Source organism: Naegleria fowleri (assembly GCF_008403515.1).
Source record: "Naegleria fowleri strain ATCC 30894 chromosome Unknown tig72, whole genome shotgun sequence".
NCBI classification, from domain to species: Eukaryota; Heterolobosea; class Eutetramitea; order Acrasida; family Naegleriidae; genus Naegleria; species Naegleria fowleri.
In genome coordinates, this window is record NW_025408004.1 from 324,574 (window position 1) to 351,132 (window position 26,559).

At 37.6% G+C, this 26,559-nt stretch overlaps 15 protein-coding genes across 15 annotated transcripts; 8 read left to right on the forward strand and 7 right to left on the reverse strand.

The window, feature by feature from the left end:
• Nucleotides 1-7: 7 nt before the first annotated feature.
• FDP41_009737 (uncharacterized protein) lies at nt 8-1,889 on the reverse strand (the record flags this gene model as incomplete). Its single annotated transcript, XM_044713727.1, has 3 exons — nt 8-836; nt 1,075-1,628; nt 1,881-1,889. The coding sequence occupies 3 exons, from the start codon at nt 1,887-1,889 to the stop codon at nt 8-10; spliced, it is 1,392 nt and encodes a 463-aa protein (XP_044556756.1).
• Nucleotides 1,890-2,781: 892 nt separating this feature from the next.
• On the forward strand, nt 2,782-4,166 carry FDP41_009738 (uncharacterized protein; the record flags this gene model as incomplete). The annotated part of the gene is made up of 2 exons (XM_044713728.1): nt 2,782-2,946; nt 3,054-4,166. 2 exons carry the CDS (start codon nt 2,782-2,784, stop codon nt 4,164-4,166), a joined length of 1,278 nt encoding a protein of 425 aa, XP_044556757.1.
• A 745-nt stretch (nt 4,167-4,911) lies between these two features.
• Nucleotides 4,912-7,833, forward strand: FDP41_009739 (uncharacterized protein; the record flags this gene model as incomplete). Its single annotated transcript, XM_044713729.1, has 1 exon — nt 4,912-7,833. The coding sequence occupies one exon, from the start codon at nt 4,912-4,914 to the stop codon at nt 7,831-7,833; it is 2,922 nt and encodes a 973-aa protein (XP_044556758.1).
• Nucleotides 7,834-8,108: 275 nt separating this feature from the next.
• On the reverse strand, nt 8,109-9,409 carry FDP41_009740 (uncharacterized protein; the record flags this gene model as incomplete). Its single annotated transcript, XM_044713731.1, has 3 exons — nt 8,109-8,728; nt 8,956-9,139; nt 9,197-9,409. 3 exons carry the CDS (start codon nt 9,407-9,409, stop codon nt 8,109-8,111), a joined length of 1,017 nt encoding a protein of 338 aa, XP_044556759.1.
• Nucleotides 9,410-9,625: 216 nt separating this feature from the next.
• Nucleotides 9,626-10,720, reverse strand: FDP41_009741 (uncharacterized protein; the record flags this gene model as incomplete). Its single annotated transcript, XM_044713732.1, has 2 exons — nt 9,626-10,257; nt 10,444-10,720. 2 exons carry the CDS (start codon nt 10,718-10,720, stop codon nt 9,626-9,628), a joined length of 909 nt encoding a protein of 302 aa, XP_044556760.1.
• Nucleotides 10,721-11,222: 502 nt separating this feature from the next.
• FDP41_009742 (uncharacterized protein) lies at nt 11,223-13,718 on the forward strand (the record flags this gene model as incomplete). Its single annotated transcript, XM_044713733.1, has 3 exons — nt 11,223-13,299; nt 13,382-13,588; nt 13,645-13,718. 3 exons carry the CDS (start codon nt 11,223-11,225, stop codon nt 13,716-13,718), a joined length of 2,358 nt encoding a protein of 785 aa, XP_044556761.1.
• A 155-nt stretch (nt 13,719-13,873) lies between these two features.
• On the reverse strand, nt 13,874-14,755 carry FDP41_009743 (uncharacterized protein; the record flags this gene model as incomplete). Its single annotated transcript, XM_044713734.1, has 1 exon — nt 13,874-14,755. The coding sequence occupies one exon, from the start codon at nt 14,753-14,755 to the stop codon at nt 13,874-13,876; it is 882 nt and encodes a 293-aa protein (XP_044556762.1).
• Nucleotides 14,756-15,137: 382 nt separating this feature from the next.
• Nucleotides 15,138-16,484, forward strand: FDP41_009744 (uncharacterized protein; the record flags this gene model as incomplete). The annotated part of the gene is made up of 4 exons (XM_044713735.1): nt 15,138-15,187; nt 15,274-15,380; nt 15,596-15,985; nt 16,042-16,484. 4 exons carry the CDS (start codon nt 15,138-15,140, stop codon nt 16,482-16,484), a joined length of 990 nt encoding a protein of 329 aa, XP_044556763.1.
• Nucleotides 16,485-16,556: 72 nt separating this feature from the next.
• Nucleotides 16,557-18,586, reverse strand: FDP41_009745 (uncharacterized protein; the record flags this gene model as incomplete). Its single annotated transcript, XM_044713736.1, has 4 exons — nt 16,557-16,921; nt 16,989-18,002; nt 18,060-18,234; nt 18,317-18,586. The coding sequence occupies 4 exons, from the start codon at nt 18,584-18,586 to the stop codon at nt 16,557-16,559; spliced, it is 1,824 nt and encodes a 607-aa protein (XP_044556764.1).
• Nucleotides 18,587-19,712: 1,126 nt separating this feature from the next.
• On the forward strand, nt 19,713-20,423 carry FDP41_009746 (uncharacterized protein; the record flags this gene model as incomplete). The annotated part of the gene is made up of 1 exon (XM_044713737.1): nt 19,713-20,423. One exon carries the CDS (start codon nt 19,713-19,715, stop codon nt 20,421-20,423), a length of 711 nt encoding a protein of 236 aa, XP_044556765.1.
• A 385-nt stretch (nt 20,424-20,808) lies between these two features.
• FDP41_009747 (uncharacterized protein) lies at nt 20,809-21,870 on the forward strand (the record flags this gene model as incomplete). The annotated part of the gene is made up of 1 exon (XM_044713738.1): nt 20,809-21,870. The coding sequence occupies one exon, from the start codon at nt 20,809-20,811 to the stop codon at nt 21,868-21,870; it is 1,062 nt and encodes a 353-aa protein (XP_044556766.1).
• Nucleotides 21,871-21,973: 103 nt separating this feature from the next.
• FDP41_009748 (uncharacterized protein) lies at nt 21,974-22,744 on the reverse strand (the record flags this gene model as incomplete). Its single annotated transcript, XM_044713739.1, has 1 exon — nt 21,974-22,744. One exon carries the CDS (start codon nt 22,742-22,744, stop codon nt 21,974-21,976), a length of 771 nt encoding a protein of 256 aa, XP_044556767.1.
• A 703-nt stretch (nt 22,745-23,447) lies between these two features.
• Nucleotides 23,448-23,990, forward strand: FDP41_009749 (uncharacterized protein; the record flags this gene model as incomplete). The annotated part of the gene is made up of 1 exon (XM_044713740.1): nt 23,448-23,990. The coding sequence occupies one exon, from the start codon at nt 23,448-23,450 to the stop codon at nt 23,988-23,990; it is 543 nt and encodes a 180-aa protein (XP_044556768.1).
• A 319-nt stretch (nt 23,991-24,309) lies between these two features.
• Nucleotides 24,310-24,837, reverse strand: FDP41_009750 (uncharacterized protein; the record flags this gene model as incomplete). The annotated part of the gene is made up of 1 exon (XM_044713742.1): nt 24,310-24,837. One exon carries the CDS (start codon nt 24,835-24,837, stop codon nt 24,310-24,312), a length of 528 nt encoding a protein of 175 aa, XP_044556769.1.
• A 438-nt stretch (nt 24,838-25,275) lies between these two features.
• FDP41_009751 (uncharacterized protein) lies at nt 25,276-26,397 on the forward strand (the record flags this gene model as incomplete). The annotated part of the gene is made up of 1 exon (XM_044713743.1): nt 25,276-26,397. One exon carries the CDS (start codon nt 25,276-25,278, stop codon nt 26,395-26,397), a length of 1,122 nt encoding a protein of 373 aa, XP_044556770.1.
• Nucleotides 26,398-26,559: the final 162 nt, after the last annotated feature.

The window sequence follows — 26,559 nt, forward strand, 5'->3', positions numbered from 1 at the left end:
TCGTGCATTAATTTCTTGAAAAATCAAAATCATCAAAGTTTTGATTCTCTTCCTTATCAATGACCTCTGCAAATGAATCCACTGCTCTCTCCGATGTGAACTCTTCATCAAAGTACTTGATATCATCTCCATCTTTAAGCTGAGGTCTGAAAGGAGGTTCCAATTTTCTCTCATACAATTGATCCCAATCAATATTCGAAAAGAATGGATGTGACTTGATTTCCAGTGCATCGGTAGGTCCTCCTCCCAAACGTTTGAATTCCTCTCTCTCCAAAAGACCTCTCAACAAGGATTGAGCATCGGCTGGTATAAAATTAGGGAACTTGAGAGGTGCCTTCAAAATCAATTCATACATTTCATTAATATTTTCAGAATAGAAAGGAGGCAATCCAACCATCATTTCATAGAGTAAAATACCCAAACTCCACCAATCCACTGATTTGGCATGTCCTTGTCCTTTCAAAATTTCAGGAGCCAAATATTCTGGAGTTCCACAAAATGTATACGTTGGTGTTGCATTGGTAATGTTCGTTTTGGCCAATCCAAAATCAGTCAACACCACATAACCATCAGCATCTAACACGACATTTTCAGGTTTTAAATCTCTATAAATAATGTCATTCTTGTGTAAGTGTTCAATGGCAAGAACAATTTGTGCAGCATAGAATTTGGCACGTTCCACATCGAATTTGGTTTCTTCTTTCAAGTGGAAGAATAATTCACCACCTGGCAAGAATTGAAGTACCAAATAGAGTTTTTCATCGGTTTGGAAGGCATGATAAAGTTTCACAATGAATGGATGATTAATTTCTTGAAGAATTTGCTTTTCAGCTTTTCTAAAACCATTGAAAAATCATAAAAGATTGAGTGTTTCACAATACATGGATTTGATTTTCACAGTGATCATGATAGTTGTGGTGGAATGAAATGTGTGTGACACATGACATGGATTTTCATGAATGAAATAGGTCACACGTGAAATTTCCAAAAAGTGTCACCAAATCGTTTCAAATATTTCAATCCATTTCAAAACCAATACATTTAACAGCAATAAACAAAAATCACACAACCTACGTATGAGACACCATATTCTCTTTCACAATCATATCCTTACGCAATACCTTCATGGCATAAACTTCATTCGTATTCTTTCTCTTCACTTTCATGACCTTACCAAAAGATCCTCGTCCCACCACAGCAACCAAATCAAAATCATCCAAACTTGCCTTCTTCACTGAACTCGACGACATGATCACCTTCGAAGTGACACTTTCATTTTTCAATTCATTTTTCGCTTGTTCTAAACCTTTTCGATCGTTTTTGGGTTTGTATTCGATGGCTCTTTGTAATTCATCGAACCATTTTTTGAAATCTAATTCAGATTCACAAACGAGTTCATAAACTCGTGATAAATTAGGTCCTGAGAGTTTGAGACCGAGTGGTTTTGAAGAATCTTTTTCGACTTTGGCATTTGTCAGCACAATGACACCAGTGGGACGTTTGTCAGTATTCTTCTTGTAATAATAGAGATGTTTTCCACGTAGTTCGAACCATCGACGACGATGAGCAAGGGTGTTAAATCCACCACGTTTTCTCATGTAACCAGCAAAGTCTGGTTGTTCAAATGACTATCAAGTTGGCAGGTGACATGAGATCATATGAGTTTGAACAATAAATGTGAATGACCACATTGGAGTGTGTCGATCATGATCATCATCAAGATTGATTCATAGATTGTGTGAAAGTCGTGCATCGGGACAAGAGTTCAATTCATTGCATCATCATTGTGTTGACGATGATTATCAAACGCATCATCATTGTTATCATCATCATCACCAAACAAGGTATATAATAGCGAATCAAGAGAGAACAACACTTACCTCCATCATGGTTAAATTGAACAACAAATGAATGAAATAATAATTAAATTTGTTGTTGTTTGTTGGAAGAAAGAATGCGAAATATATTCTTCTCCTCCTTGTTCGATCTCGAGGAAAGAAGAATTGAAATGGCGGACAACAAGAAAAACAATCCGAAAGAAGTGAGAATTTATCAACAACAACAACAACAACCGACTCGTCGACCAAAACAATAACAGAAGACTCGGAGCTGTCAACAACGATTTCAATTTTTTTTTGCGAAAGATTTTGACAAGTGGAATCCACACGTCTTTCACACACAATTCATTGTCGGTTGGCCACTTGGTTCCAACTTCCAAACAACGACAAGCCTTGCTGATGCGGAAATGGTGTCGCGATGGAGTGACGAATCCTTTTTGAAAGAAGAAGAAGCGCTCTCGAGAGGAGGTTCTCATTATTGGCCGAGTTCATTTCCTTAAATGTTCTCATTGTCTCAACGACTCTAACGATTACGAACCAACCAATTGTTGATCTCACCTGTGTGGTAAAGTTGGGATTGTAGATCATGAGCATCTACTACTACTACTATTCAGTCTTCAACTACGAAGCACGAACCACCTTCAGTCGGTGTAAAAACTCGTTTCTTCAAATGCTTATTGAAAAGACCAAATTTATTGAGGAGTTACCTCATGATGGGCATTGTCTCCAGCTATCATAGGGATTCCAATGGAGGATGCAACAACAGTGTGATCAATCTTCATTCTTGACAAATAGAGAGAGTTTGTGGAATTTTCAAAGTTTTGAATAAACGACCCTCAAAAAAATAGCCTTACACTCAACCCTCACGATCCATCAGTAGTAATAATAAATTTCATTTTTCTTCATCGGATCTAACAACCGAAAGAAAACCCGAGCAGCAGAGATGGAAGAAAAGACGAGTCCTCTTACTCATGATGGCCATGATCATGATGATCACGGATTAATTAAATCGGAACATCAAGTTGCATTAGCATCGGACGAGAATCCATTAATGGTATTCTTATCGTCCTTCATCATGCAATGCCATCGTTTCTCTTCAACAAGTGGTGTAAGTAACGTATTATGATAGAATTATTGCTCAACAATGGAATGAAACGACTATTCATTGCAATGTCCTATCACGATGAAATTCCATGATGCACACTCTCCGTGTAGCATTTCCAACTTCCTTCCCAACAACAACCAAAGCCCACTTCAATAACCTCACAACTGAATGCATTACCAATGACAATGAAACAAGAAAATGCATCATCCGCATCGCCAAAGAACCTAGAACATGCATCAGAGATGATTGCAACCTCTTCCACCGAACCTTGCACTCCTCCCTCAAACAAGAAACGAAAGTCTAAGGGATCTTCTTCCTCTAGGAGTAAAAAGACAAAGGGAAGTCCACGCCCAGTGGTGCTCTCTGAGGATGCCAAGCAAACGCTCTGTATCCCAGATGTATTGTATGAGATTTTCTCATATCTTGTTTTTCCTGATATTGTTCACAGAATCATGTTGGTGAATAAGACTTGGCGAACGATTACAAGAGACCTGAACAAGTTGTGGGCTGACTTTACACTGTTCCATTGGCCTGATGTTTCTCTCACTGTAGAGTTGCAAAGAGAGTCCTCTGTTGAAACCTTTAAATACTTTTATACTCATAACTGCTACGAATGTTGTAAATCACTTAAAAAAGAATCCAAGGTTGTTACTCTCAACTCTAGAACTGGGTGTACCATCAAGCTTTGTGAGTATTGCGCATATGAGGCTCCGTATTCAGAAAGAAAGTTACTAACAAAATCACGTATCTATGAGTTGCTTAAACTCAATAACAAGGACATTGTGGACCTGCCATACCGTGAAGGATACAGCTATACCTATCGTGTGGAAACAACCAACCTATGCCTCAAAAATTGTTATCACAAAGCATTATCAAAATACTTTCCTAAAGGAGGTATTGAAGCTAACAATCAGCGTTTGAGAGCAATTGCAGAAAAGAAAAGAAAAACTATTGAAAAAGCACGTACTGAGAGACGTGAAGAGTTGACAGAAGCGCTCGAAGCGGAAGGTCTTAAGTTGCGATGTGACAGCAGGTTGTGTGCAGCTTATATTGAGGGTACATGTGGTCAATCCTTAGAACAAGTAGTACAAACCATGAAGGAAATGCAATTCTACCATGTAACTATTTCCCACTTTGTACAAGCTGCATTTGATGAAATGGAAGATGAGTTTAGAGATATGAGAAGAGAAATGAGACCATTTCATGAGGCTTTTGTTTTTTGAAAAAAAGCCATTATATTCAACCTTGGATCGGTTTGTGACAGTCACATATTCAATCATCATCCAGAAACAGAGTATCTGCCTTTTCAAAGGAATGAATGTATTATATTGAGAATTTTAAGAGAGTTGAAAATCTACTTCCAATCCAACACCAATCTGAATGCCAAAAACTTCTTGGATGCACTCAATAATTTTTTTCCTTAATTGTTCAAGAGACAGACCTTTCCACAAGATGAACCAATGAGAATCATTGTTACTTCCCACCATCAGCTGAATATATTGATTGTTCTTACCTAATTCAACAATTCGAATAATGATAGCAATTTCGAGACGACGATTTAAAGTTACAGACAATCTAAAAGTGCCCTCAAATTCAAAGAATGCCATGCTCTCTTTCACTTTTTTCATAGTTCACAGAACTTTGCACCTGATTCGAAAATATAGTATAGAATATGTAGTACCAATTAAATTGAAATCAGAAATGTGATGAGCTCATCCTGATCAAGTTCAACATCACACAATTAAAAATTCCTGAAATCATATTCTCACACACAACCAAAAGTATATCGTCGCCTTGTGTTACTGTCGAGATCTCTCGGTTGTGAGTGAATATCATCATTGTGTGATTAACGATCACTTCAGTACACCTTTTGAAACAACCCGAATAACCTCATCATCATTATAATACGACTTCTTGATGATGAATTCAAGTGGTTCTAATGGTAATAATGGCATGGGTTTAAAACCTATGGAAATACCCATTCCACCTCTACTCTCCTCCGAACGATACAGCTGGGAATTATTAGGAGGTATTTCAGGAAATGAATACATTTATGATGTAAAGAAGGCTTCCACTCCCTATGCAAGCCTTGTACAACCTTCAACACCATCATCATCAAATATGATGAGCAGTAGTGGAAGCGTAGGTGGTAGTATGATCGTCATGAGTAATCGTGTCGGAGGTGAAAGTGCTATCCCTACTCTGAACAACACTCAAACCTCTCCGATCAACACAAATAATAATAATAATAACGTGTTGTACAATAATAATAACCCAATGATGGTGGTGCCTACAACGAGTATGATGATGACACACAACAACACCATGATGATGACTAATAATAATAATGGAATGAATTACATGACCACCAATCATCCATCATCTTCTTACATGATGGGTGGAGGAACATCTTCACCATCATCCTTTGGATTCCCCAATAATAGTGGTTTAAATAATAGTTTGATGAATGCATCATTTAACATTCAACAATCACTAAATTCACTGATTCCACAACAGGTGCCACAGCAAACGGGAAACTCAATACCACTTACGAATAATATGGCTAATGTGAATAATCCATCATTTTCATCGCCATCCATGCAATCACCAACAGTTCCACCTCCTTTCATGAACAACTCGATCAATAACAATAACTTTATGACTCAGAGTGGAATGATCGGCCAACAACCAGTTCCAACGCCATATTCTCAAGTTCCATCGTATCCATCATCACAAGTACCGCAACAACTGCCATATGCTCTTCCACAACTTCAACAACCAAAATACTTCTACGAAAAAGGAGAAATTGATATTGCAAATGACTCAAATTTAATTGTGAAAAAATCGGCCGAGTCCTACACGAGCGTATTCATGAATGCTCGACTTGTAGAAATTCCATCAATGACTTATGCATGGAAAACCAAAGTTGTGACACTTGATTCATGGATTGGTGTGGGTGTGACAAGTGACAGCGTTGTGCAAGGAAGAAAACATGCATACTCTCCTTATGATGAGCATGGAGGCTACTTGTTGTCAGGAAACGGATATATTTGGAGTGAATTTATTGATGGAGCTAACAAATACAAACAGGTACAAGGTTCAAGTTTTGCATCTGGTGACATTTTGATATTTGAGCTGAATTGCGATAAGAAGGAACTCACGATTTACAACAACAAGAATGTCAAAAAAGCAAGGTTAACAGATATCAAGTTTCCTGTATATCCCTCTGTGATGATGCATGGAAAAGAATCCATTGAGTGGTTGGGATTTATCGAAACAAATCAAATGCCTTCTGCAAACACTTCACATAACTCTCGAAATTTTGAACAATTTTTATATTTGAATTATCATATTAATGAGCCTGAGCCACAACGTTTTGTGAAAAAGACAGAGGCCTCTTATACAACCATATTTGCAAATACTCCATTGGGAGATGATAAACGTTATGGAATATTTAGATGGAAGGTGCATATTCATACCATTAACTCCTGGATTGGAGTTGGTGTAACCAGAGAAAGTATCGTGAAAGACCTCTTCCATGAATTATCTCCATTTGACAATCATGGAAGTTATTTGTTATCACAGAATGGTTATGCTTGGAATTTATTTATTGAGGGATCCACAAAGTATAAGTCTATTGGGTCCAAGTTCTACACTGGAGATGTCTTGACATTTGAACTGAATTGTTTCACAAAGGAGTTGAGTATTTTCAAAGAAGATGTGAAAATGACCACCTTTTCTGACGTTCAATTACCAGTATACCCCTCTGTGATGATGCATAGCCTGGAGGAAGTAGAATTTTCTGATTTTGAACAAGCGAGCCTTACAAGCAAACCTATCAGTTATGACAATGTTTTGAATTATAGAGCTCCAAAGTATCTCATACAGCCAAACGTTTTTGACATTAATTCAAACATTTTGAGGAAAACAGTCGCAGATTCTTACTCTACTGCATTTGTGAACTTATTAATCGGACAACATCAAAAGCTTGTCAGATGGAAAATCAAAGTTATTTCAATCAACTCATGGCTTGGTGTTGGTGTGACAAACTCCAGCATTGTTGATCGACATCAATTCACCTTTTCACCATATGACCAACATGCAAGCTACTTGCTTTCACATAATGGATACGTATGGGACCAATACATGGACAGTGCCAACAAATACAAACAAGTGGAAGGATCTAGTTTTGCTGTTGGAGATACCATCATTGTAGAATTGAATTGTGTCACAAAAGAAATTTCATTCTACAAGAACAACATGACAAAAAAACTAGCCACCTTGACCAATGTCAAATTTCCTGTTTATCCCTCAATTATGTGTCATGGAAGAGAAGCTATTGAATATTCTGATTTTTCAGAGAGCACTGATGTGGCTTTGGTACGAAACAAAGTTACCGAGTTTGTGTATGATACATCACATATTCAAATTGTAGATGCACACAATATTAAGAAAACCTCTGCATCCGCTTATACGACTGTATTCGTAAACACTCCATTGGGTACGACTTATAACAGTGGCATTATCAAATGGAAAGTTAAAATTATTTCTCTCATCTCGTGGATTGGATTAGGAGTCATCATGAGAGACGTTGCCGATGATCACAATTTCGGTTTATCACCCTATGATTCTCATGGAAGCTATTTGTTGTCAGGAAACGGATATATTTGGAACCAATTTATGGAAGGAACCAATAAGTATGAACAGCTGCAAGGTGCATCCTTCTCTAATGGAGACACCATTGTGATGGTATTGGATTGTGATACGCAAGAGCTCAATTTTTACAAGTCAGGAAAAAACATTGCTACTTTCTCAAATGTAAAAATTCCAGTGTATCCCTCCTTCAAACTTCACGGAACTGAGCAATTGGAGTTCTCTTGGGGTGAATAGAGTTCAATGGTGTCACAGAAACTCCAATCATTTAAGTTACTAATTAATAATAATTACCTTAATAATATATATTTATTTAAGAATATTACAAGAAATATAAAGTATTTGACAATGCTTCTTCTGCACTGGTGGCTGTTTTGTTTCTCATCTCTGCTGCTTTCTTGGCATACATCACACAAGCTGGTAACCTTATTTGTCTACTAAAGTTAAAGTACAGAAAGGTTTGATTGTTGGTAAGATGAGCAAGGTAATCTTTCTCATGGAACACAGTTTTGTTATGGACAATGACATAATTCACTGGCATCCGAAACTGTCGTCAAGTAGAACTCGTTGACATGTTCTCTTTGTAGATCTTTTACAAGCAGAGATGAGTCCACTTTTAGGTGGTCTCGATAGAATCTTGTCGAAGTATCCTTGTTGACCAAAATGACACAAAGATTTGGAAAGATCAATTCCCATGTCGCAAATGCAAGTTCTTCTGAAAGATATTGCAAACCCATGACATAAATAATAATGTTGCTGTTCGCTTGATTTTTCTTTGTGATCTGTTCCCTCTTTTCCTTAACATTTTGAAGGGATTGAGTGAGAGATTGGAATAGATCCTTCTTTTCACACTGAAAGGTGTCCGAACAGTATTCAGTTAATTCCTCATTCACACTCATGACGACAGCTCCAGTTTTAGTCCTTCCATTACCTTCAACGCAAATGCCACACACTGTCACACCTTGGAAATCATGACGTAGATTCCAAAGAGGAATTTTGGATTTGCTCAAGACTTGTTTTCGGATGGCAGTTACTTTTTCTCTTGTCTTTCCTGTCCATAGTATACATTGAGAGGTGACACCTTTCGAGATGAGTATCTCTTTGACGGTGTTGTATACTTTGGAATCACTGCCTGGAAGAACAATGATTCATTTGTGACTCTTATAGTTGCCTGATTGCTTGTTAACAATTTCCTCAATCGCTTGAGTGCTTGTGTAATAAAACTCCTTTTTGGCTCCTGGAAATCTCAAGTCTCTCACAATCCTTTCATTGGCAGCAACAACCACATAATCAAACTCTTTCAACTTGTTATCAGCATTCGGAAGGTCGACTTTCTTAGGGTTATGGTGAGAGGTACACCTGTCACTTGTAATCGACGTTCAGAAATTGTAATTCCTGCATTTTCCTGTAAAAATCTTCCTGCCTCACTCTTGGAAGAAGCAAAGTTTTGAACAATATTCTTAATGGTATCCGACTTTTGGCTCCATGAAAAACAATTCAAATCTTTGATAACCTCTTTTTTCTTGGCACCTGTCAAATAACACTATTGTGGAATCAAGTAATTGATTTCCTTCTTTTGATTTTTGAATTTGTAAATCACTTTGACCATGGGTTGTTTCACATCAATTGGATCCTCTGTTTTTCCATATCTTTCTTCTGCATGGTCAAGATAGGAGATCTCCTTGTCCTTTCTCTTAAAGGTTGAAGTTGGATTTTTACCAAAATCAATGTCTCTAATGACAAAGGATTTTCCTTTGTACTGAATACTTCTTCCAATAAGCTCCTTCTGAATGTCATGAACTGTCTTTTTCATAGTTTGAATGATTTTCCACAAGTTTTCACGAGCCACGACTTTTTGTTTGAACGACAATGAGAAATAAGTCGCCGCTTGTCGCTCTCTGATTGCTTTCAAGGCATTCAACGCATAATTGAATCCTCTATAGATTTGATAGTCTCTTGAGATGTTACTCGATGATTTTTCTGGATCTTTGAAACACAGAGTATTACCAAAAGAGATTATTCCCATTCCTTATTGAGCTGCAAATTGAAAAAGAAGTGACAATGCTTGTGCTAAAACTGTCAAATGTGGCGAAGGATTGATCTCATGAAGGGTGACTTGATATTCCACTTCATAGAATTCCTGTGTTTCTCGATTCTTTTTTCTTGTTTTCACTGTCGTTGTGAAAGAGGTCTCTTTTTCAATCAATGCCTTATTTGCAATAATGACTTTTCCAGAAAGCAATGGAAAAAGAGAACCTTGTTCCTTCTTGTTCTTGACGACTTGTCGAAAGAGACCATTCAATAGATAGGGATTACTTTCTTCAACATTGCCACCAACTCCAAACTGTGTATCGTTCAACTTTTTGACACTCATCTGATACAAGATCAAACCAGTACCAATTTTGGATTGACGAATTTGGTAATAATTAGATTCCATTGCAAAAAGAGGTTCAGTCGAACAGCTTGAAGAGGAAGCTTTTGGATGTTTCTGAGAACGGCGTTCAAGAGTTTCCTCTGACTGTTGTTGTTGTTGAGGTCTTTTCGATTCGTGTGAAGAACTACTACTACTACCAACACCACCACTGCCAGGACGACGAGGAGAAACATTCAATTCCTTCTTCTCCTCTTCCTCATTGAAAGGACACTTTTGTTGTCCTCCTCCTGATCTGCGATGGAAACTTGATTCAACGTCTCTTTTGGTTTTTTCTCTTCTTCATAAGAGCTCGTTCTGTAAGGTCTTTGATCATGAGAAGAAGAACCTCTTTGAGAGGATGATCCATGATGATGATGATCACTCCTTCGCTCGTGGTATTGTGACGGTGATGGTGGTGGAATAATGGTACGTACGAGGATCCACAACAGAAGATGATCGTTCCACTCCCTCTGATCTTCTTCTTCTATGTTGTTGTTGTGGTGGTGGGGGATGAAAAGAAGAAGTAGAGCTTGTTGGAACAGTGGTGGAACTATTCCAAGTTGGTGGTTGTTGTTGTGGTTCCAAGAATGATGAAGAAGAAGAAGGAGGAGGTGTTGTGGTTGGTTGTCTTCTTGGAATTTTGATCGTTCCCAAAGATGGGAGTTGGGAAGGGTCGGTTGGAGGTGTTGGTGGTGGTTGCTGTGGGTTCATGTTATTCAGCAAGAAATTTTTTTGGAATTTTTTGAAATTCGAGAAATGGGAAACATTTGACGTGGCGTTCAAAATTTTTGGAATGAGAGTGTGAGATGCAAGACATAAACAAAATGGTTTATTCTCCGGTGGCAAATAATTGAGACGGGTGAGTAATTGAGTAGAATCTCAAAATATTCATCCGCTGACGTAAATGGAACTTTGAGAAGGTTGATGACGTTCATGAATTCTGATGAGAGTCTCAACGAACTCAACGGCGTTCATGATTTCTCCGTTTTGTAATCCAATGATTTTGGAACCTTCTTTCCGTCATGAGGGAATTCATGAATCTCAAAGTGGAGAGATTCGATCACTGCACCTTCTTCTCAAAATAATATTTAAGGAGTCCCTCAAACGGTTAACTCCAAAGACAAAAAAAAACAAACTTTAATCCAATACTATTCCAACCATGTGGAATTCAAAAAAGCTTCTGACCTGTTTGGTCTTTGTATTCATGATGATCATGCTCGCAGCAACAGCATTCATCAAGGTGAGCGCTGATGAGATCATTCCAGAAAAGTTTTTCAAACATTTACAGGGACCTCCTGAGGAGTTTAATAATTTTGCGTTACCTCCCACTTCAAGAGCAGCCATTACTTCAGATAGTTATGTGATGGATATTCAATTTAGCTCAAAGAATGAAGAACAAGTTCCATCTGATGCTAACACTGCTTCTAGCTCTTCCTCGAGACGTCTGACATGGAGACAATACATTCCCATTGATACCATTGACAATGTGACACTCTCTATTGTGAGCAAATATCCACAAAAGATGAATCTTGAAGTGTTGAATATTGAAGATTTCGTGGTGAATGAACATGCTACTGACCCTATGGAGGATGATTTGAATCGAAAGGAAAGTATGTTGCAATCCCTTCAAAACAAGAATGCAGTATACCATTCATGGATTGGATTGGTCCCAGATAAAAATAGTATTCCAACCAAGACATTTGTATTCAACAATAGAAATCAAGTGAAAGCTGGTGATTGGCTTGTGGAAGTGTCTATTGAACACGAAGCTGTTGAGGAAATTAGACAAACAGATCCAGAGTTTGCTGAAAAACTCTTGAATGGAGAGGCACAAGCATTCCTTTTGGCTTACTGCACTAGTCCTCTTTCTATTCATTCTCAACTTAATACCTATCGATTATCTGTTGGAGAGAAAATTGGCTTCACCACACGCGTGGTTGAGAAAGAACATGCCTTGTTGAGAGCAAGTAATTTGGACATGATCCCTCGAGCAATTCCAACCAAAAAGTTTACACAAATTGAAGCAGTGATGGAGATTGAGGAACCTGACGGTGACGAGTTTGTTGTGCCCATGCAAGACCAAGCGACCTTATTGCTTGCCAATCCAAATGCAAGTATGGCAAGTACGGAAGAAGTGGATGGCGTGTTTTCTGCACAAATAGAAGCTACAGAGCCAGGATTCTTCTCCTTCCGTGTGACAGTGAAGGGTATTGTTGGAGAGACTCTCATGAATACCAAGTACCAAAATGTCAATGCAAGCAAATTGGTTGGAGCTTCCAATACGAATCAATTAGCTTTTATGAGAACGACTCAACACACTGTCTTTGTCGTTGACGAACGTATGAAGTTATTAACAAGTGGCACAAGAGCTTCATTTACACAACTTGATGAAATGCTCACGATTCAACTCCAAGTTGAGGTGGATCCAAACCATGTCGACAAGGTTTTCAATAAGAAATTTAAAGCCTATACTGAAGTATGGGCTTATAGTGAAGAAGACGAATCGACACTTGTTCCAGTTTGTTGGGTGATGGGAATGACAGTTGCCACGGCCTCTGAACAAGACGACAATATTGCTACTCTTCCACTCCAAATGTCCATGACTTGGTTATCGAAAGCAAACGCCAAACTTCCATTGGTTTTAAAGAATGCGTACATTAGAGATGTTGACACGTCAGCTCTCATTACACATGTTCCAGAAATTTTGCAAGTTGAAACTCATCACCTTTTTGTGGATTCGTTGACGAGGGTTGTCCATGCTAAAAATACCAATCAAACAATAGTTCACGCCTTTGCAAGAAATCTCACTCAAACAACCTTCAAGTTCAATGGTGAAGTAACAGAGACCATGACCATGGGTAAACGTCCTGTTGAATTCATGATGAGAAGTGGTGAGAATATGGCCTCTGCGACTGCATCTTCACATAAGGTGTTACTAGTTCATGGCTATTGTTCCAAAGGAGAAGTCTTCCCATTGAGTCATTTCCAAAATGCTGTTGAATTCTCGGATCCTCACCAAAGTCGTTCCAATGACAAGTTTGCTCAATTGATTTGGGATTTAGGCAAAGAATTTGAATCATTTGCTATTGTTGCGCACAGTCAAGGTGGATTGGCTTCATTGCATCTGCTGACGTACTACTGGTCAAATGCTGACAGGGCACCACCAGGTGTTCGACTCATTCAGAGTGTTGGATCACCTTATCGTGGAACTTCACTTGCAGGTAGTGTGGCTGAGTTTGGAAAGTTCTTCAAGATTGGATGTGGTAAAAATATGGATTTGACAGTTGAAGGTAAGTGATTCAGTGACACCTTAATGTCTGGCATGACCATTTGTTTTATTTTCTTTATGCATTGAATTTGACACAATCACAGGTGCCGCCAATTGGCTCAACAACATTCCACCAGCAGCCCAACAAAAGGTTTACTTTTACACAACACAATACAAGGATTGGTCATGGTGTTCACTCGCAACTCAAAGCATTTTGAAATGGCCAAATGATGGTACTGTTGAATATGAACGAACGGCTTTGCCCTATGGTAACAACATGGGACATACAAAGAGGTTTTGCCATTCGGGAAGTAAGTATTCAGTTTTATGATTTTTATGGTGATTGTTAATCTTTTTATCTTTTTAGAGATGCACTATCCACCTCAATACAAGGATGCTGAGAGAAATGCCATCCTTAACAAGTATGCCAATGGTTTCTAAAGCTTTGTTACCAATAAAAAATTATTATCATGATGTGAAAGCAGTCTTGTTCGTCACTGAAGAAAAGGTCGGACTTTGTTGGGTCAAACTTCAATTAATGGATTAATTCTGTTGTCGCTTAAATGTGACGACGTATATCTTTTGTTCAAAAATGCTTAATCAAAACAAGTGACCTTCCCCAAATTCGAGTCATAACAGTACAGAACTCCATTGGACAAAGAATAGACATGAGGAATGGTGACCGATTGTGATATCGTGCTAAAATCTTTCGAAGAGTAAGCAATACCAGTATGTGATCGAAAAATGTAACCATCGGTGAGTGGATCATATATGATTGGACATGAAAAGCAATAGTTGGGAATTGTGACAGTTTTCAAATACTTCAAATTTCTTGTGAACACTTTGATAATGGACGACCAATATTTGTCGTAACATGATATCATCAGGTTATCATTCCTATCCATTGTTAAGTAAAAAAAGTTGACCTCTCTCTCGAAAGATGTTTTACAATTTCTTCCCATCTTTTCAATAATTTGACCACTTTCGCTACAAATCAAAATAATTTTTTGCTCTGTTTGATCTCCAAGATAAATAATTCCTCTTGAATCTATTACAAAATTGTGAAAATTTTTGTACGCGTCTTTTTTGTGTGGGGTGAGACTTGTGGACCACTTCACTGCTCCATTTTGAAGGTCTAATTTCAAAATTTTCGTTTCAGGAGTTCCGCACTGTGTTTTCAATAAATAGATACATGAATGATCCTTTTTGCAGTACGTGGTCGAAAATATTGCTCCCTCCTGATTTGTTCGCTGAAATGATCTCACTTTTTCGAACTGTTGATCCTTTACATGATAAATATCAATTCGAGTATCAGCAAAACAAACAAATTCATGCCTACACATCAACGCAACCTGATACGGACGTTTAGCATATGTCGATAAATCATCCATCGTAACAGGCTGAACTTCAAACGTATGAGAGAAAATGATGTTGAACTCTCCCGAGAAGCCTTTTGGGTGTTCCGACGCCATCATCATTGAATGAATTATTCTCTTCGTTAAAAGCTTTCCAAAGTTGCGGCTGCAACGAAGAAGAGAGGAGAAGAGGTTTTTGATTGCTTATTTTTTTTAAGAAATTGAACTTTGGAACTTGAGCGAACGAAATATGTTTTACTGAAGAGAGGATGAGAACTCGCCCACCAAGGTTTTCATGATGAGAAATGATGAACCAACCTTAATGAGAGCCATGGTTCCTACTAGGGTCGGTCGTAATTGCCAATTCAATGTGTGGTGGTGGGTACTTGAAATTAAGCGATGATTTAATTTATTTTTGAAAAAAATATCCAAAGAACTATTTGGCCATTTTTGTCAAAAAACTCACTCTCTCACTCCACAACGAACTCTCTCTCTTCTTGAAGAAATGGGCTTTAATTTGAAAATTGTCGGAGGAACTAGCAATGTTGAATTAGCGTAGGTTTCTTGTTTGCTTTTTCTCCTCATTTCGTATGAGGATAATCATCATGTCCGTCCGATGATGATGTATAATGCACATTCAGTAAAAAGGTTGCTGAATTCTTGCAAATTAACCTCACTGAAACTAAAATTTACAAGTTTGCAGATAGTGAAATTGGAGTTCAAATTATGGAAAATGTCAGAGGAGTAAGTATTTCTCAATGATTGATGCCTTCTGATGATGAAAAATGATGATGATATAGAGTGGTATGTATGCTGCGATATCATAATTCCGTTTATGGAATGAATTTCTAATGGCATTGTGTCATTTTTATTTCTGATAATCATCCCAACAAATCATTTATTTGGACAAAACAATTCAATGGATACACACAATTTAATGTGATTTTTGTCACTTTGAAACAGATGTTTATGTCATCCAATCTACTTGCACTCCAGTCAATGACAACTTTATGGAATTGTGTCTCATTGTGGATGCATTGAAGAGAGCCAGTTGCAATAGAATCACTGCTGTTGTTCCATATTACGGTTATGCCAGACAAGACAGAAAGACCAAACCAAGAGTTCCAATTTCCGCTGCTCTTGTTTCTAGGCTGTTAGAATCATCTGGTGTAGATCGTGTATTGTCTGTTGACTTGCACTGTGGACAAATTCAAGGCTTCTTTAATATTCCAGTTGATAATCTTCATGCCAAGCCTGTTCTTGTGCATGCATTCCATCATCAAATTATTTTGAATGAAGGATTAAAGAATGAGAGTGATTACAAGGGATTGGTTGTCGTTTCACCTGATGCTGGTAAGTGAAATATTCATAATAGTAATTTTTTCTAAAATTTCTGAACGCTTATTAAGGTGGTGCTGAGCGTGCTGACAATTTCAGAACTGCATTGGTCACATTGGATCCAAAAATTCAAGCTAGCATGGCTGTTATGAACAAGAAGAGACTAGAGGCCAATAAGGTGGCAACCATGGAGCTAGTTGGTAATGTTGAAGGCAAACATTGCGTGATTGTGGACGATATGATTGATACTGCCGGTACTTTGGTCATGTGTGCTCAAATTTTGAAGGATAACGGTGCTAAGAGAATCTTTGCTTGTGCTACTCATGGATTATTCAACGGAACAGGAGTTCAAAGAATTCAAGACAGCGTCATTGAAAAGGTTATTGTCACAAACACTGTTCCACTTGCTCCGGAAAAGCAACACCCAAAGATTATTCAAGTCTGTGTGAGTGAGTTGGTTGGAGAAGCAATCAGACGTGTTCATAATGAGGAATCTGTTTCCAGTTTGTTTTAATTGACCTGGTTAGGTAACCAATTTTGAACTCTTCAATTTCGAATAACAACAAAACAATTTATTAACATTTTATCACAGGTACTTGTTTGTTCCTCGTTCAACATCATGAGAAGATACAAGTAGGAAATTGTCTCGAGGATTTCTCTCGAATTTGTGGTTGAACGCTTCGATATGATGAGTTTTTTTGAGAGGAATTTGCAATGCACTTGCACTATCTCCAGAAAGATTTAGAGAGCTAGTCACATTATTGTTTGCAAGATGGTTGTATGTTTTGAAAAAGTTTTTTGGAGGTGTGAGGGATCTTTGAACCTTTTCTCTCAATGATTGACTCTGCAATATTCTTCCTATACCCTTAGTGGTCATTGGTTTAACTGTTGTAGACCTTGAGCTTGGACTTAATCTAGTATTACTTTTTGAATCTTTTGATCTTTTTTCGTCTGTAGTGGCATAATTGAAAATTAGAATGCAAAAGGTGAGTTTCGGTTGGATTATTACTATACTTACATCTAATGTTGATAGGAGCTATTGGTGAATCTTTCACAGAGTCCAATAGCGACTCATTTTCTGTTCTTTTCGAAGGAGGTGTTGCTGGCTCTTTAGGAGTAGGAGGTGTCGAACTTGCTTTGGACTGTGACAATTGCAAACGCTTTGGTGTGAGTGGAGATGGTTCACTTGTTTCAGGGGGATGGCTTCTTGATGATTTCAGAGCTCTTTCATCATTTTGTGCTTTTCTAATTTGCTCTATTGGAAGAGTGTAAGCAGTCTTTGGTTTTTGGGGGAGCTGGGGTTTAGCTGAATGATGTTCTAAAAATCGTTCGGACCTTGTTTTTTCAAAAGCAACATTAAGCGACACTGTTTTCAGAGGATAGAGGGTTTCTTGGAGAGTGTGCAAAGTCGATATTGCTTTTGGAAATTGTTCTCCCTCGTTCCACATTTTGTTCTGCTTTTCCTGTAGGTAATGCTGTTGAACACCAATAACCATTCCTGGTCGACAAATTCGAAGCCATGCAATTGCCTCAGTTGCTGTAAATCTGTAATGCTTCATCATGTAAAGAGCAATCATGGTTCCTGTTCGTCCCAAACCAGCCTTACAATGAACAGCCACAACTCCTTCTTCTTCACATATTTTCAAGAAGTTTTTGACAATTTCTTCAGAAGGTGTGCTTCCATCTGGGAAGTAGAGATCATAGTGATTGATTCCTGCGCTTACAAATCTCTTTCGATCGTATAGAGGTCGATTAAGGCGAATCACTGCTGTTACTTTCCATTGCTTGAATGGAACGATATAATCATCGGGAGTCAAGTGAACAAATCCATCACTTGTAATTCTTCTGTTTGACGGGGAAGAAAATGCAATGAATTTACCTGGAACTACCCAATTAATGTCTCCGTTCTCCACCTTCTCAAGTTTGAGATATTCCTCAGTGTCAAAGCATTCATAATTTAGGAAATTTAAGGAGAGGGCTTTTGCCAATCCTTTGCAACAATCTAATAGGGTTAAATTAAATGTTGACAAAGCTGTGATCAAAACGAATGAATTGATACTTGAAGGTTGAACGATTCACTACAACATACATTGAGAAGCGTCTCGGAAGGTAATGATAGGAGGGTAAACAGCGTTAAAGGGTCTGCAAGCCTCTTCAGGCGATTTTTGATGAGTAATGAGCATGTAGGCAACTGCCAAGAATGCTCCATTAGCTCTCTTTTGGCTATCAAAACTTGTGACTAGATATATTTTCTTCGCAGTGGTCTTTGACGTTATTAATAATAAGTTGAGACAGTTCATCGACAGTAAATAGCAAAACCTCAATTATTAAATCACCTCCACTCACCTTCAATAAATGATCGACATGTCTACACAATTTAATGGTATATCCAATATTTACAGGTCCAAAATCATGACAAAATGGTTCATAGATATATTGATCGTCAAGAAAAACAAATATAGAGGATGGATTTTCAAAAGACAAGGGCATCCTCCTCAAAGAGATCCAGAATAATCTCTCTTCCTCTAAACATATGGCATCCTTCAACTCTCCCTGATGGTGTTGAGTTCCGTGGTTACTATTTCCTGATCGAATCGGAGAAGAGTGTACCCTCATTAGACTTTGTGCTTGCATCTAAAGTTGATGCCCAGGAAGACACTGATACTGGTGGTGATAGGTTTAGTTTTCCAATATATATATAATGAATATGATTTTGTTGATTATTACTCATCAAAGCCTTCTCTTCAACGAATTGAAAAAGATGATGAGGCTCAATGAGGCTCTCGGAATGTTGTTCTTGGGTTTTCCCGTAGTGTGGTTGTTTCAAACTTTTTTGCCGCTTCTCCTGTAGCAGCGTGTTCTATTTTTTTCTCTCTTCTTCTTCTCGAGGGAGATTGAGGAGTCTTCATAGATGATAAGCCAGAAGAAAGAGATTTCATGTTGATTGAGAAAGAGACTTTGATGAACACCCTGAAGAGAGAGATTGACAAAGTTTGAAACTTTGAATGGGTGACAGAACACACTCGCGATGGTCCATCAAATGAAAAGCGAGCATTGATTGATGAGGGTTTGTCATCATCATGCAAGAGTCATGACGGAGAGAGATTATATGAAGGGAGAATGTCTCCCAAAAGAGTGGGTCAGACAAAATATATCATTGCTCGCCATACATGTTATCCAACTCCTGTGATTGCAGATCTAAAGGGACATGCGGGACGAACTTGGAGAAAGTGCTTCCATTTCATGAACCGTTCATCTCACTTTAGGGTCACCAACTGCAACTTCCACAACGTTCTTTCATCACAAACCACACACAAAGTTCCTCAAAAAATTGCTCATGCATCGCCCCGATCGCACCTTGCAGTCGTATCATCATCATCAGAGCTCCACTTCTCCTCCTTCACTTGCGAGAAGTCAGATCCCTTGCAACAACCATAATTATGGCACCTTAATAGAACACCATCAGGAAGAGCAAGTATCTTTTCAGAGTTCTTTCCAACCTACCAGCTCCAATCGCTTTGAAAAGCCCAGCGAAAATTCTTTAAAGGATGAATTATCACGCGACCATCCCACTCCATCTAACTCGAATACTCATTCGGAACAATCAATTCCTTGTCTTGCAAAAGGACAACAACCGACCTTTCACTATTTTGGAACTGGCCCTCATTGTCTGTGGGGAATTTTTGTTTGAATTTTGAGTAAGCTCACTTTTGGAATGGTGGAGGCTATTGTTGTTCTCAGCATGTACCGATCCCAAGTCAAATCAATGATCATTGCAGGTAGAAGATTAGAGTTTGATATGAACGACCCATTTATGAAGGTGCCGATCCTTTGTGTGGTTCATAACTTGATTAATCAATGTACTTTTGGGTTGTGGTACTTGAGTGGCATGATGCATCTCTTTTATTATAGTGAGTTGGACAGAAGAATTTCATGGGGAGAAGTTGTCGATTCGAACGAAGAGACCAACATCGTTTGGCACCCCAATGACAGCGGAAAAGGTCAATTCAAAATCTTTAGTACCTATCCTGGATTTTTCACTGAAGCCATCACATGGATTTGCCGTTTACTCTCAGTAACTTTTCTTTTCGGTTTAGCAGAGCCATGGATTAAGAGTTTCTATTATCAACAGGTCATGCCTCAAATGGAGTTTGTAGGATTGGGATCTTTTTCTTCAGCAAAAACCAAACCTGAATTTGGGAGTGAAAAACTCAAAGTGAAGTTCTCAGCCTCTGGTTCTCGAATGTTCTTTCGCTTTTTGCAAGGCCACCTTCTCGTAGTGTTCACATTGGGCATGTTTTTGTGTTGCTTTGGAAATTGCGTCAATCGATATATTAATGTGGATGAGAGTGAAGCTCATTCAATGACAACCTTTAGAGCTAAGGATGAGCAGACAGATGAAACATACTATGTTCAGGAATATCATGAACGTTACAGAGATAGTAAGATTTAAGCATGAATTAACAAATCATCTTTCATGATGAAATTTTCATTATTCGTGCTATTGGAAAGATTTTGTTTAATTTACTCGCTCTCACATGTGTGAGCATTAAAAAAGTATTTGAGATCTCGAATGACTCGTTTGACGTGTCATCGTGTCAAACCAAACCATATCAAGTCATCTTTATATGCAGTGGAACCTCCAACTTGTTGCTCATAATGTGCATCCTCCCATGTTTCAACAATTTAACACACATAAATGCAACAATGGAGTGTCTCCCTCTTTTCTGAGAATGAGGCATTTCTCTCAATCGAACCAATTTCTTCGTTGTCACAAAGAGATGACATGATTAAGGGATTTTGTTTCGCTTTAAAAAAAATTCAAAATCAACTAAAAAATGGATCCCAGCGTTTATCTCAACAACACGCGCACTTTTGTTCATTTGACTAAAACAAAAAGTATCATCAAAATGATCACGAATAATGAAATTTATATTCATAAACGATCAAAAAGTCCAATGAAGGTGAAAGTAACTGCTGCATTGATTAGAGGATTGATCATGTTAGATCCGACTTCCATTGATGAGAAACGTAAAAAGAATTCTCTCCGATATAAGATTATTAAACATGTGCTATCAGAACCAACCACGGTGGAACATGTGAATAAGAAAATTGAGGACAAGGCATTAGATGCTGATGATTTAAAATTGCTCTATTATATTATTTCTGAACAAGTTGTTAAATTAATCTCGCCCAAGTGTTTGGAATCAATTACAACTCTTATGGAAAGTTACTCATCAAATTCTCATACAATTATTAGAGTGGATCGAAAATTTTATTTTGGTAACAGCGGAGAGTTTGTTGATGTCATGGTGGATGTTTTTGGATTTCATGAAGTGAAGGTCATAGTGAATGACGAAGAAGTTCCTTTCAAACGAAAATTATCTCAATTAATTTTTACTTTCCAACTTCCAGCAGAGATGGACACAATCGCCTCTAAAAAATTCATTATTTCGTTTTTGAACTGCACGTTTAATTTTGAAGTATTTTTAATAGCTGCAAACTTGGAAAGATGTTTCAATAATTTTATGAATGTTGAGTTGTTTTGTGAAAGCAGTATGAGGCGTGATCATGCTGAATCTCTCTTTAACTGTATTCCAAGTTGGAAAATTGACACAGGAAGCACCTTCCACTGTTATATTAAGGAATATTTACAAATTGCAAAATATTGGACACACACAGAATCTGATTATTTATTGGATTTTCTCAAATTTTTAGTGACAACGAACTCATTCTTTGCATTACTAGCCTATCCCTATCCAAAAGATTATCCAACAAACTGCTACGTATATCTGTACTGCATGAAACTTTTAATTGACCTTTTTTTCGTTTTCAATGCCAAGATGAAATGCAAAAATCCTGTTATGAATTTTTGTCTGTTGGACAGAATAGATCGATAATAAGACGAAGATAGAAAACAATAAAAAGATGATGCTTACAAAAAGAAAACATGACAGTTTTACATCACATTAAAAAAACTACACATTGATTCGTTTTTATGAATCATTGCTGTTTGCAATTATCCTTGTTACTACTCCGTCTGTTGTGCTTGTCCCCAGATTTGTGATAATGATCGTCGCTTGTATTTGACCTATTTTGATTATGGGAAAAATTATTAGTATTTGTATAAGCATGAGAAGATGGCTGAGTGTGAGGATGATGATTCGTATGTTGATGATGGCTGTTGTAATAATTATTATTGTGATAATTGTTTTGATTATTATAATTATTAGTATTACTGTAACTGTTGTTCTGTCGTTGATGATTTGATCGATCTTGATATGTGCTGGTATTGGCATTATTGTTCTGTGAAGAGCTTGACTGTTGTGTCGAAGAATGTTGAGCTTGTTTCTGCAGTTTTCTGACTTTTTCTTTCAATTCGTCATTTTCTAATCTTAACAATTCGTTAGTTTGCTCCAATGTCGATATTTTCATTTTGAACTCTTCTCCCTGTTGAGCGTTTGCACATTTTCTTCTCAAATCTGTAATTGTATTTTCATACGATTCCAGAACACCTGCCAACTTTATATATGCACATTCGTTTTTGTGATTTTGTAATTGATTAAAATTACCCTCAAAGTTACATCCGAACTTTTTCATTGCACAGGGTCGAATGATATTCTCACAAAACTTCTCCAAATGTTCTTTTAAATTACCTCTCTTCACTTTTCCTTGAGAACACATATTTGGACAATCAACTTCGGAATCATCAGCCAATTTTTCGACAAATCGGTTATGAAGAAAGGATGAATCATCATTCAAATCTCGGAGCATGAGAAAAGTCTTTCTACAATGTGGACATGATCCCGAGCGATCTATCCACTGTTTAATGCAATCATAACAATACAAAGCACCACAACTTTTACATTCTCGGTTGCACTTGACAATTTCATTACAAATCACGCAATCAATATTCACATTCGCCATCTTGTATGTCTCTTGATCACGCTTGATGTTGAGAAATCGAAATATTTTTTTTGTTAAAGATATTCTTAGATAAGAGACAGATTTTTTAAAGACATTACAACATGACCTTAATTCTTATTTGTTCTCTTCAAGAAATTATTTGTATGATTCATTAGAAATGAAGCTAGTTGCCCGTGTTAAAGGCATGATGACACGTACAATTAGGGTCTGAACATCTTTCCTCTCAAAGAGTGATATCAAAGATCTCCTCCTGCACATTTATTTTTAACATAACATGACGTCATGTTTGTGCCATGATGACAAAGCAACCTCAAGAAACAAGATTCTCACAAGAGAGAAGTGCTAGTTGTATTTCACCGGCCGTGCGAATTGAAATGAATTGACATCATCACTAGGGACGAGTTGGATGAAATTAAAATAAGACAACATTGAACTGTTGTTGTTAATGTCAACACTCAAGATCAACAACGACGACGCATTCTTTCTTACCCAAAGTTCGATTTTAACGATGTCAAGCAGGAGGAAACACGACCATCATAGCTCCCATCAAATGATGACCAAAAGACTCTCCTTGCTAGTTGCTGTTGTCGCAACTTCCCTCATGTGTTTGCTGCAGCATGTGAATGGAAAAGTAGGCATGAGGAGATACGTGGACACACCTCAACAACCTTCACGCTCAGCAAGACCACAAACTACATCACACATGGTACCAACCAAAACATCATCAACCCTTTATAGTCATCATCATGTGCACATGGATTCATCACCGCAAGAGTCGGAACACAAACACATTGCGTACGACCATTTTGTGGGGTCAATGAGGTCAGAAAGTTCATCTTCTCTCTTTAGCGATGATGAAAATAGTCGGCAGCAACATCATACTCCCAACCAAGACAATTTTACAGACACCATTGCAGATGGTAACTTTGACCGTAATGCCAGTTTCAAACTGCAAAGAACGTTCATTCGAATTGCATTCAGCGAAGTAACACTAGCTCTTAGTAGTGCTGAAACGGCATCACGAGTGGGAACCATTGAGAGCATTCATGATGATAATAATCAACTCCTGTATGAGTCCTACATTTACTCGTAGCCGCGAGCAGGCAAAATCTGACCACCATAACAACAACCAATGATGCGACAATTTACAACCAATCGTCGACAAAAGCTAACAAACAATGATGTGAAAGTGAAATTGTTTCATTGATCAATGAATACACCAAATCACTTCTTGTTTGTGTGGTATTTGGCGGACATTCTTTGACAGATTCATTCAAATTAATAAATAATGTTGTCGCTATTGATACAGAGATGATGTGCTGTTGAAAAAGCATTAGTGGTGGTCATAGTCATCATCTCGTAATGTTACAAATATAAAACAGGGATCTTCTAACTCGACACTTCTTCTGAATTCAATAACGCACAGATTGTAGTCTGCTAATTTGAACAATCGAGTCAATCGATTGTTTGATGTAACCTGAAAAAAGAGAAGGGTCTGTGTACCTGTCCCTAACAATACAGTGCATGATAATTACAAAACAATTCACAACATCCTCATCGCTCAACAAGTCCACCTTGTCTGCCTTTGATATGTCACTGCTGCTATGAGGAACAACAGTAGTGGGCAATGAAGTTGTATTTTGCAACTTCCAAGAGTTAAAGTATGACATGAAGGTATAAAGTATCTCCATAGGATTGGCAGTCACAGGCTTTTCCTCCTCTGCTTGCCTATCCTGTTGTTGCCGAACAAAACTCATGATTAATTCCTGCACAACATCAGGTGAGTGAAGCTTGGCTCTACCAAAATTGCTGCTCATCATCATTGGACTCATACCGTGTGTGGTTGGAGCGGATGAAGGAACGTTGTAAAAACCGTTAGAAGCTGTTGCCATGTGGGTGCTGCTGTAGGGCGGAGGTTCTGGTGGGTGTATGTAGCTCATGGTGAAGGAGTGAAGGTATTTTTTTTGAATTTGAAAAAATTTTGAACAATATTTTTATCTAGCCACTTTGCAAAGGATCGAATCATCAAGATTCGTTAACGGTTTGAAGGGATGAGTGTCTTCAATCTCGTCCAATGCTCATTCCAAACCTGCTGATCCAATTATTTTGACGAAGAGAACGGATTATGATCAACCGAAAGTAGAAACAATGGCCTTTTTTGGGTGCAGATAATTCAACCTTGTCGGGATCGACCCTACATTCATCCCGTGTGGCAACATTTCATGGAGATAAAAGTTATGAACGTTTTCCCTTACTTGTTGTTGGAACGAATTCAACCTCGAGTGAGCAGTGAGCATCTGAACTGATTCTTGGATTACTCGATCCTCAAATCTCCTTAAATCTTGTTTGTGTTTTCTTCAATTTAAAATAAGAAAAAAATGTTTTCGGAGGACCACGTTTTTCTTCAACTTGCAGATTTGAACACTCCCTCATCATCATCCTCGATATCCAAGAAGGAAATCACCCTTACAAAAACATCAGACAATTCATTCAAACGTCCAAATATTTATTCGGAAAATGAATTCCATGATGATGATTTATATTTCTTGATGAAATTATTGCAACAGAAAATGAGAACAAACAAGGTTCGGAGGAACAAGTCTTTTTCAATGGATCCCAAAGATGTATTTCTGTTCAGTCCTGATTTGTTGAAGAATATCTATCATTCCGTATATAATGAAGAATATTATGTGTCAGATCTCTATGATGTCAAAATATCCTACAATTTAAAATGCATTTTAGTGAGCGATTTCAACCATTATTGTATTGAGGTATTTGATCTTGAAACAAAAGAATACAAATTCAAAATCAAAGCTCCAGATCAATATATGCGGTTTATGTGTGTTGAGGAAAATTATGACATGCGACATAATGATGCATTGATATTTGGTTGCTCAAGCTATGTTTATAAATATGATTTAAAGACATTACTAACTGTTAGAGATGAGGCAAATTACATTTGGAAAAATGAAGATTGTTCGTGGGCACAAGGAATTGCAATTTCATATTCCAGAAGACAAGTGTTTGTTAGTGATGCTGGATCTAGGAGCAAAGTAATTTGTATTTTAAATTTACAAACAGGTCAATCGATCCAAAAATTTTCGATCGAAGAACCATTAGGAGTTGCATTTTCTCCTAACGAAGAATATTTAATTGTTAGTTGTGCTGATACATCGATTTACTTATTCCGAGAAGATAAAACTCCCAATGAAGCGGGTGTTGTCCATTGGACGAAGTGTAAAACTCTTGTGGAGAAAGAAACTGGTGAAAATGGTTATAATTTTGAACTGTTGACAGTTGATACCAACAACAGAACTTTTGTCTTGTGTGATAGTGAGAAAAGGTGTCTCAAAATATTCTCTTTGGTTACCTTTGAACAAATTGCTACCATTGGTTCAGAGTCCACTCCATCTTTCCGCTTCAAATATATTCCATTTGGTTTGTGTGTGAATGAGTTGACTGGAGAGTTGTTAGTTTGTGAAACTGAACAGACAGAATGAGTCACATAAGATTGTCATTCCTTTCATGAAAATTCGCCAGAGGGTAGCTTGGTTTTTTTGAAAGCCCCAAACAAATTGACAACACAATAGGTGAAACACAAAGTTAAAGGTCAATATTGTATTATATTACTGTTATTATAGAAATTATTATTTTGTTATTTC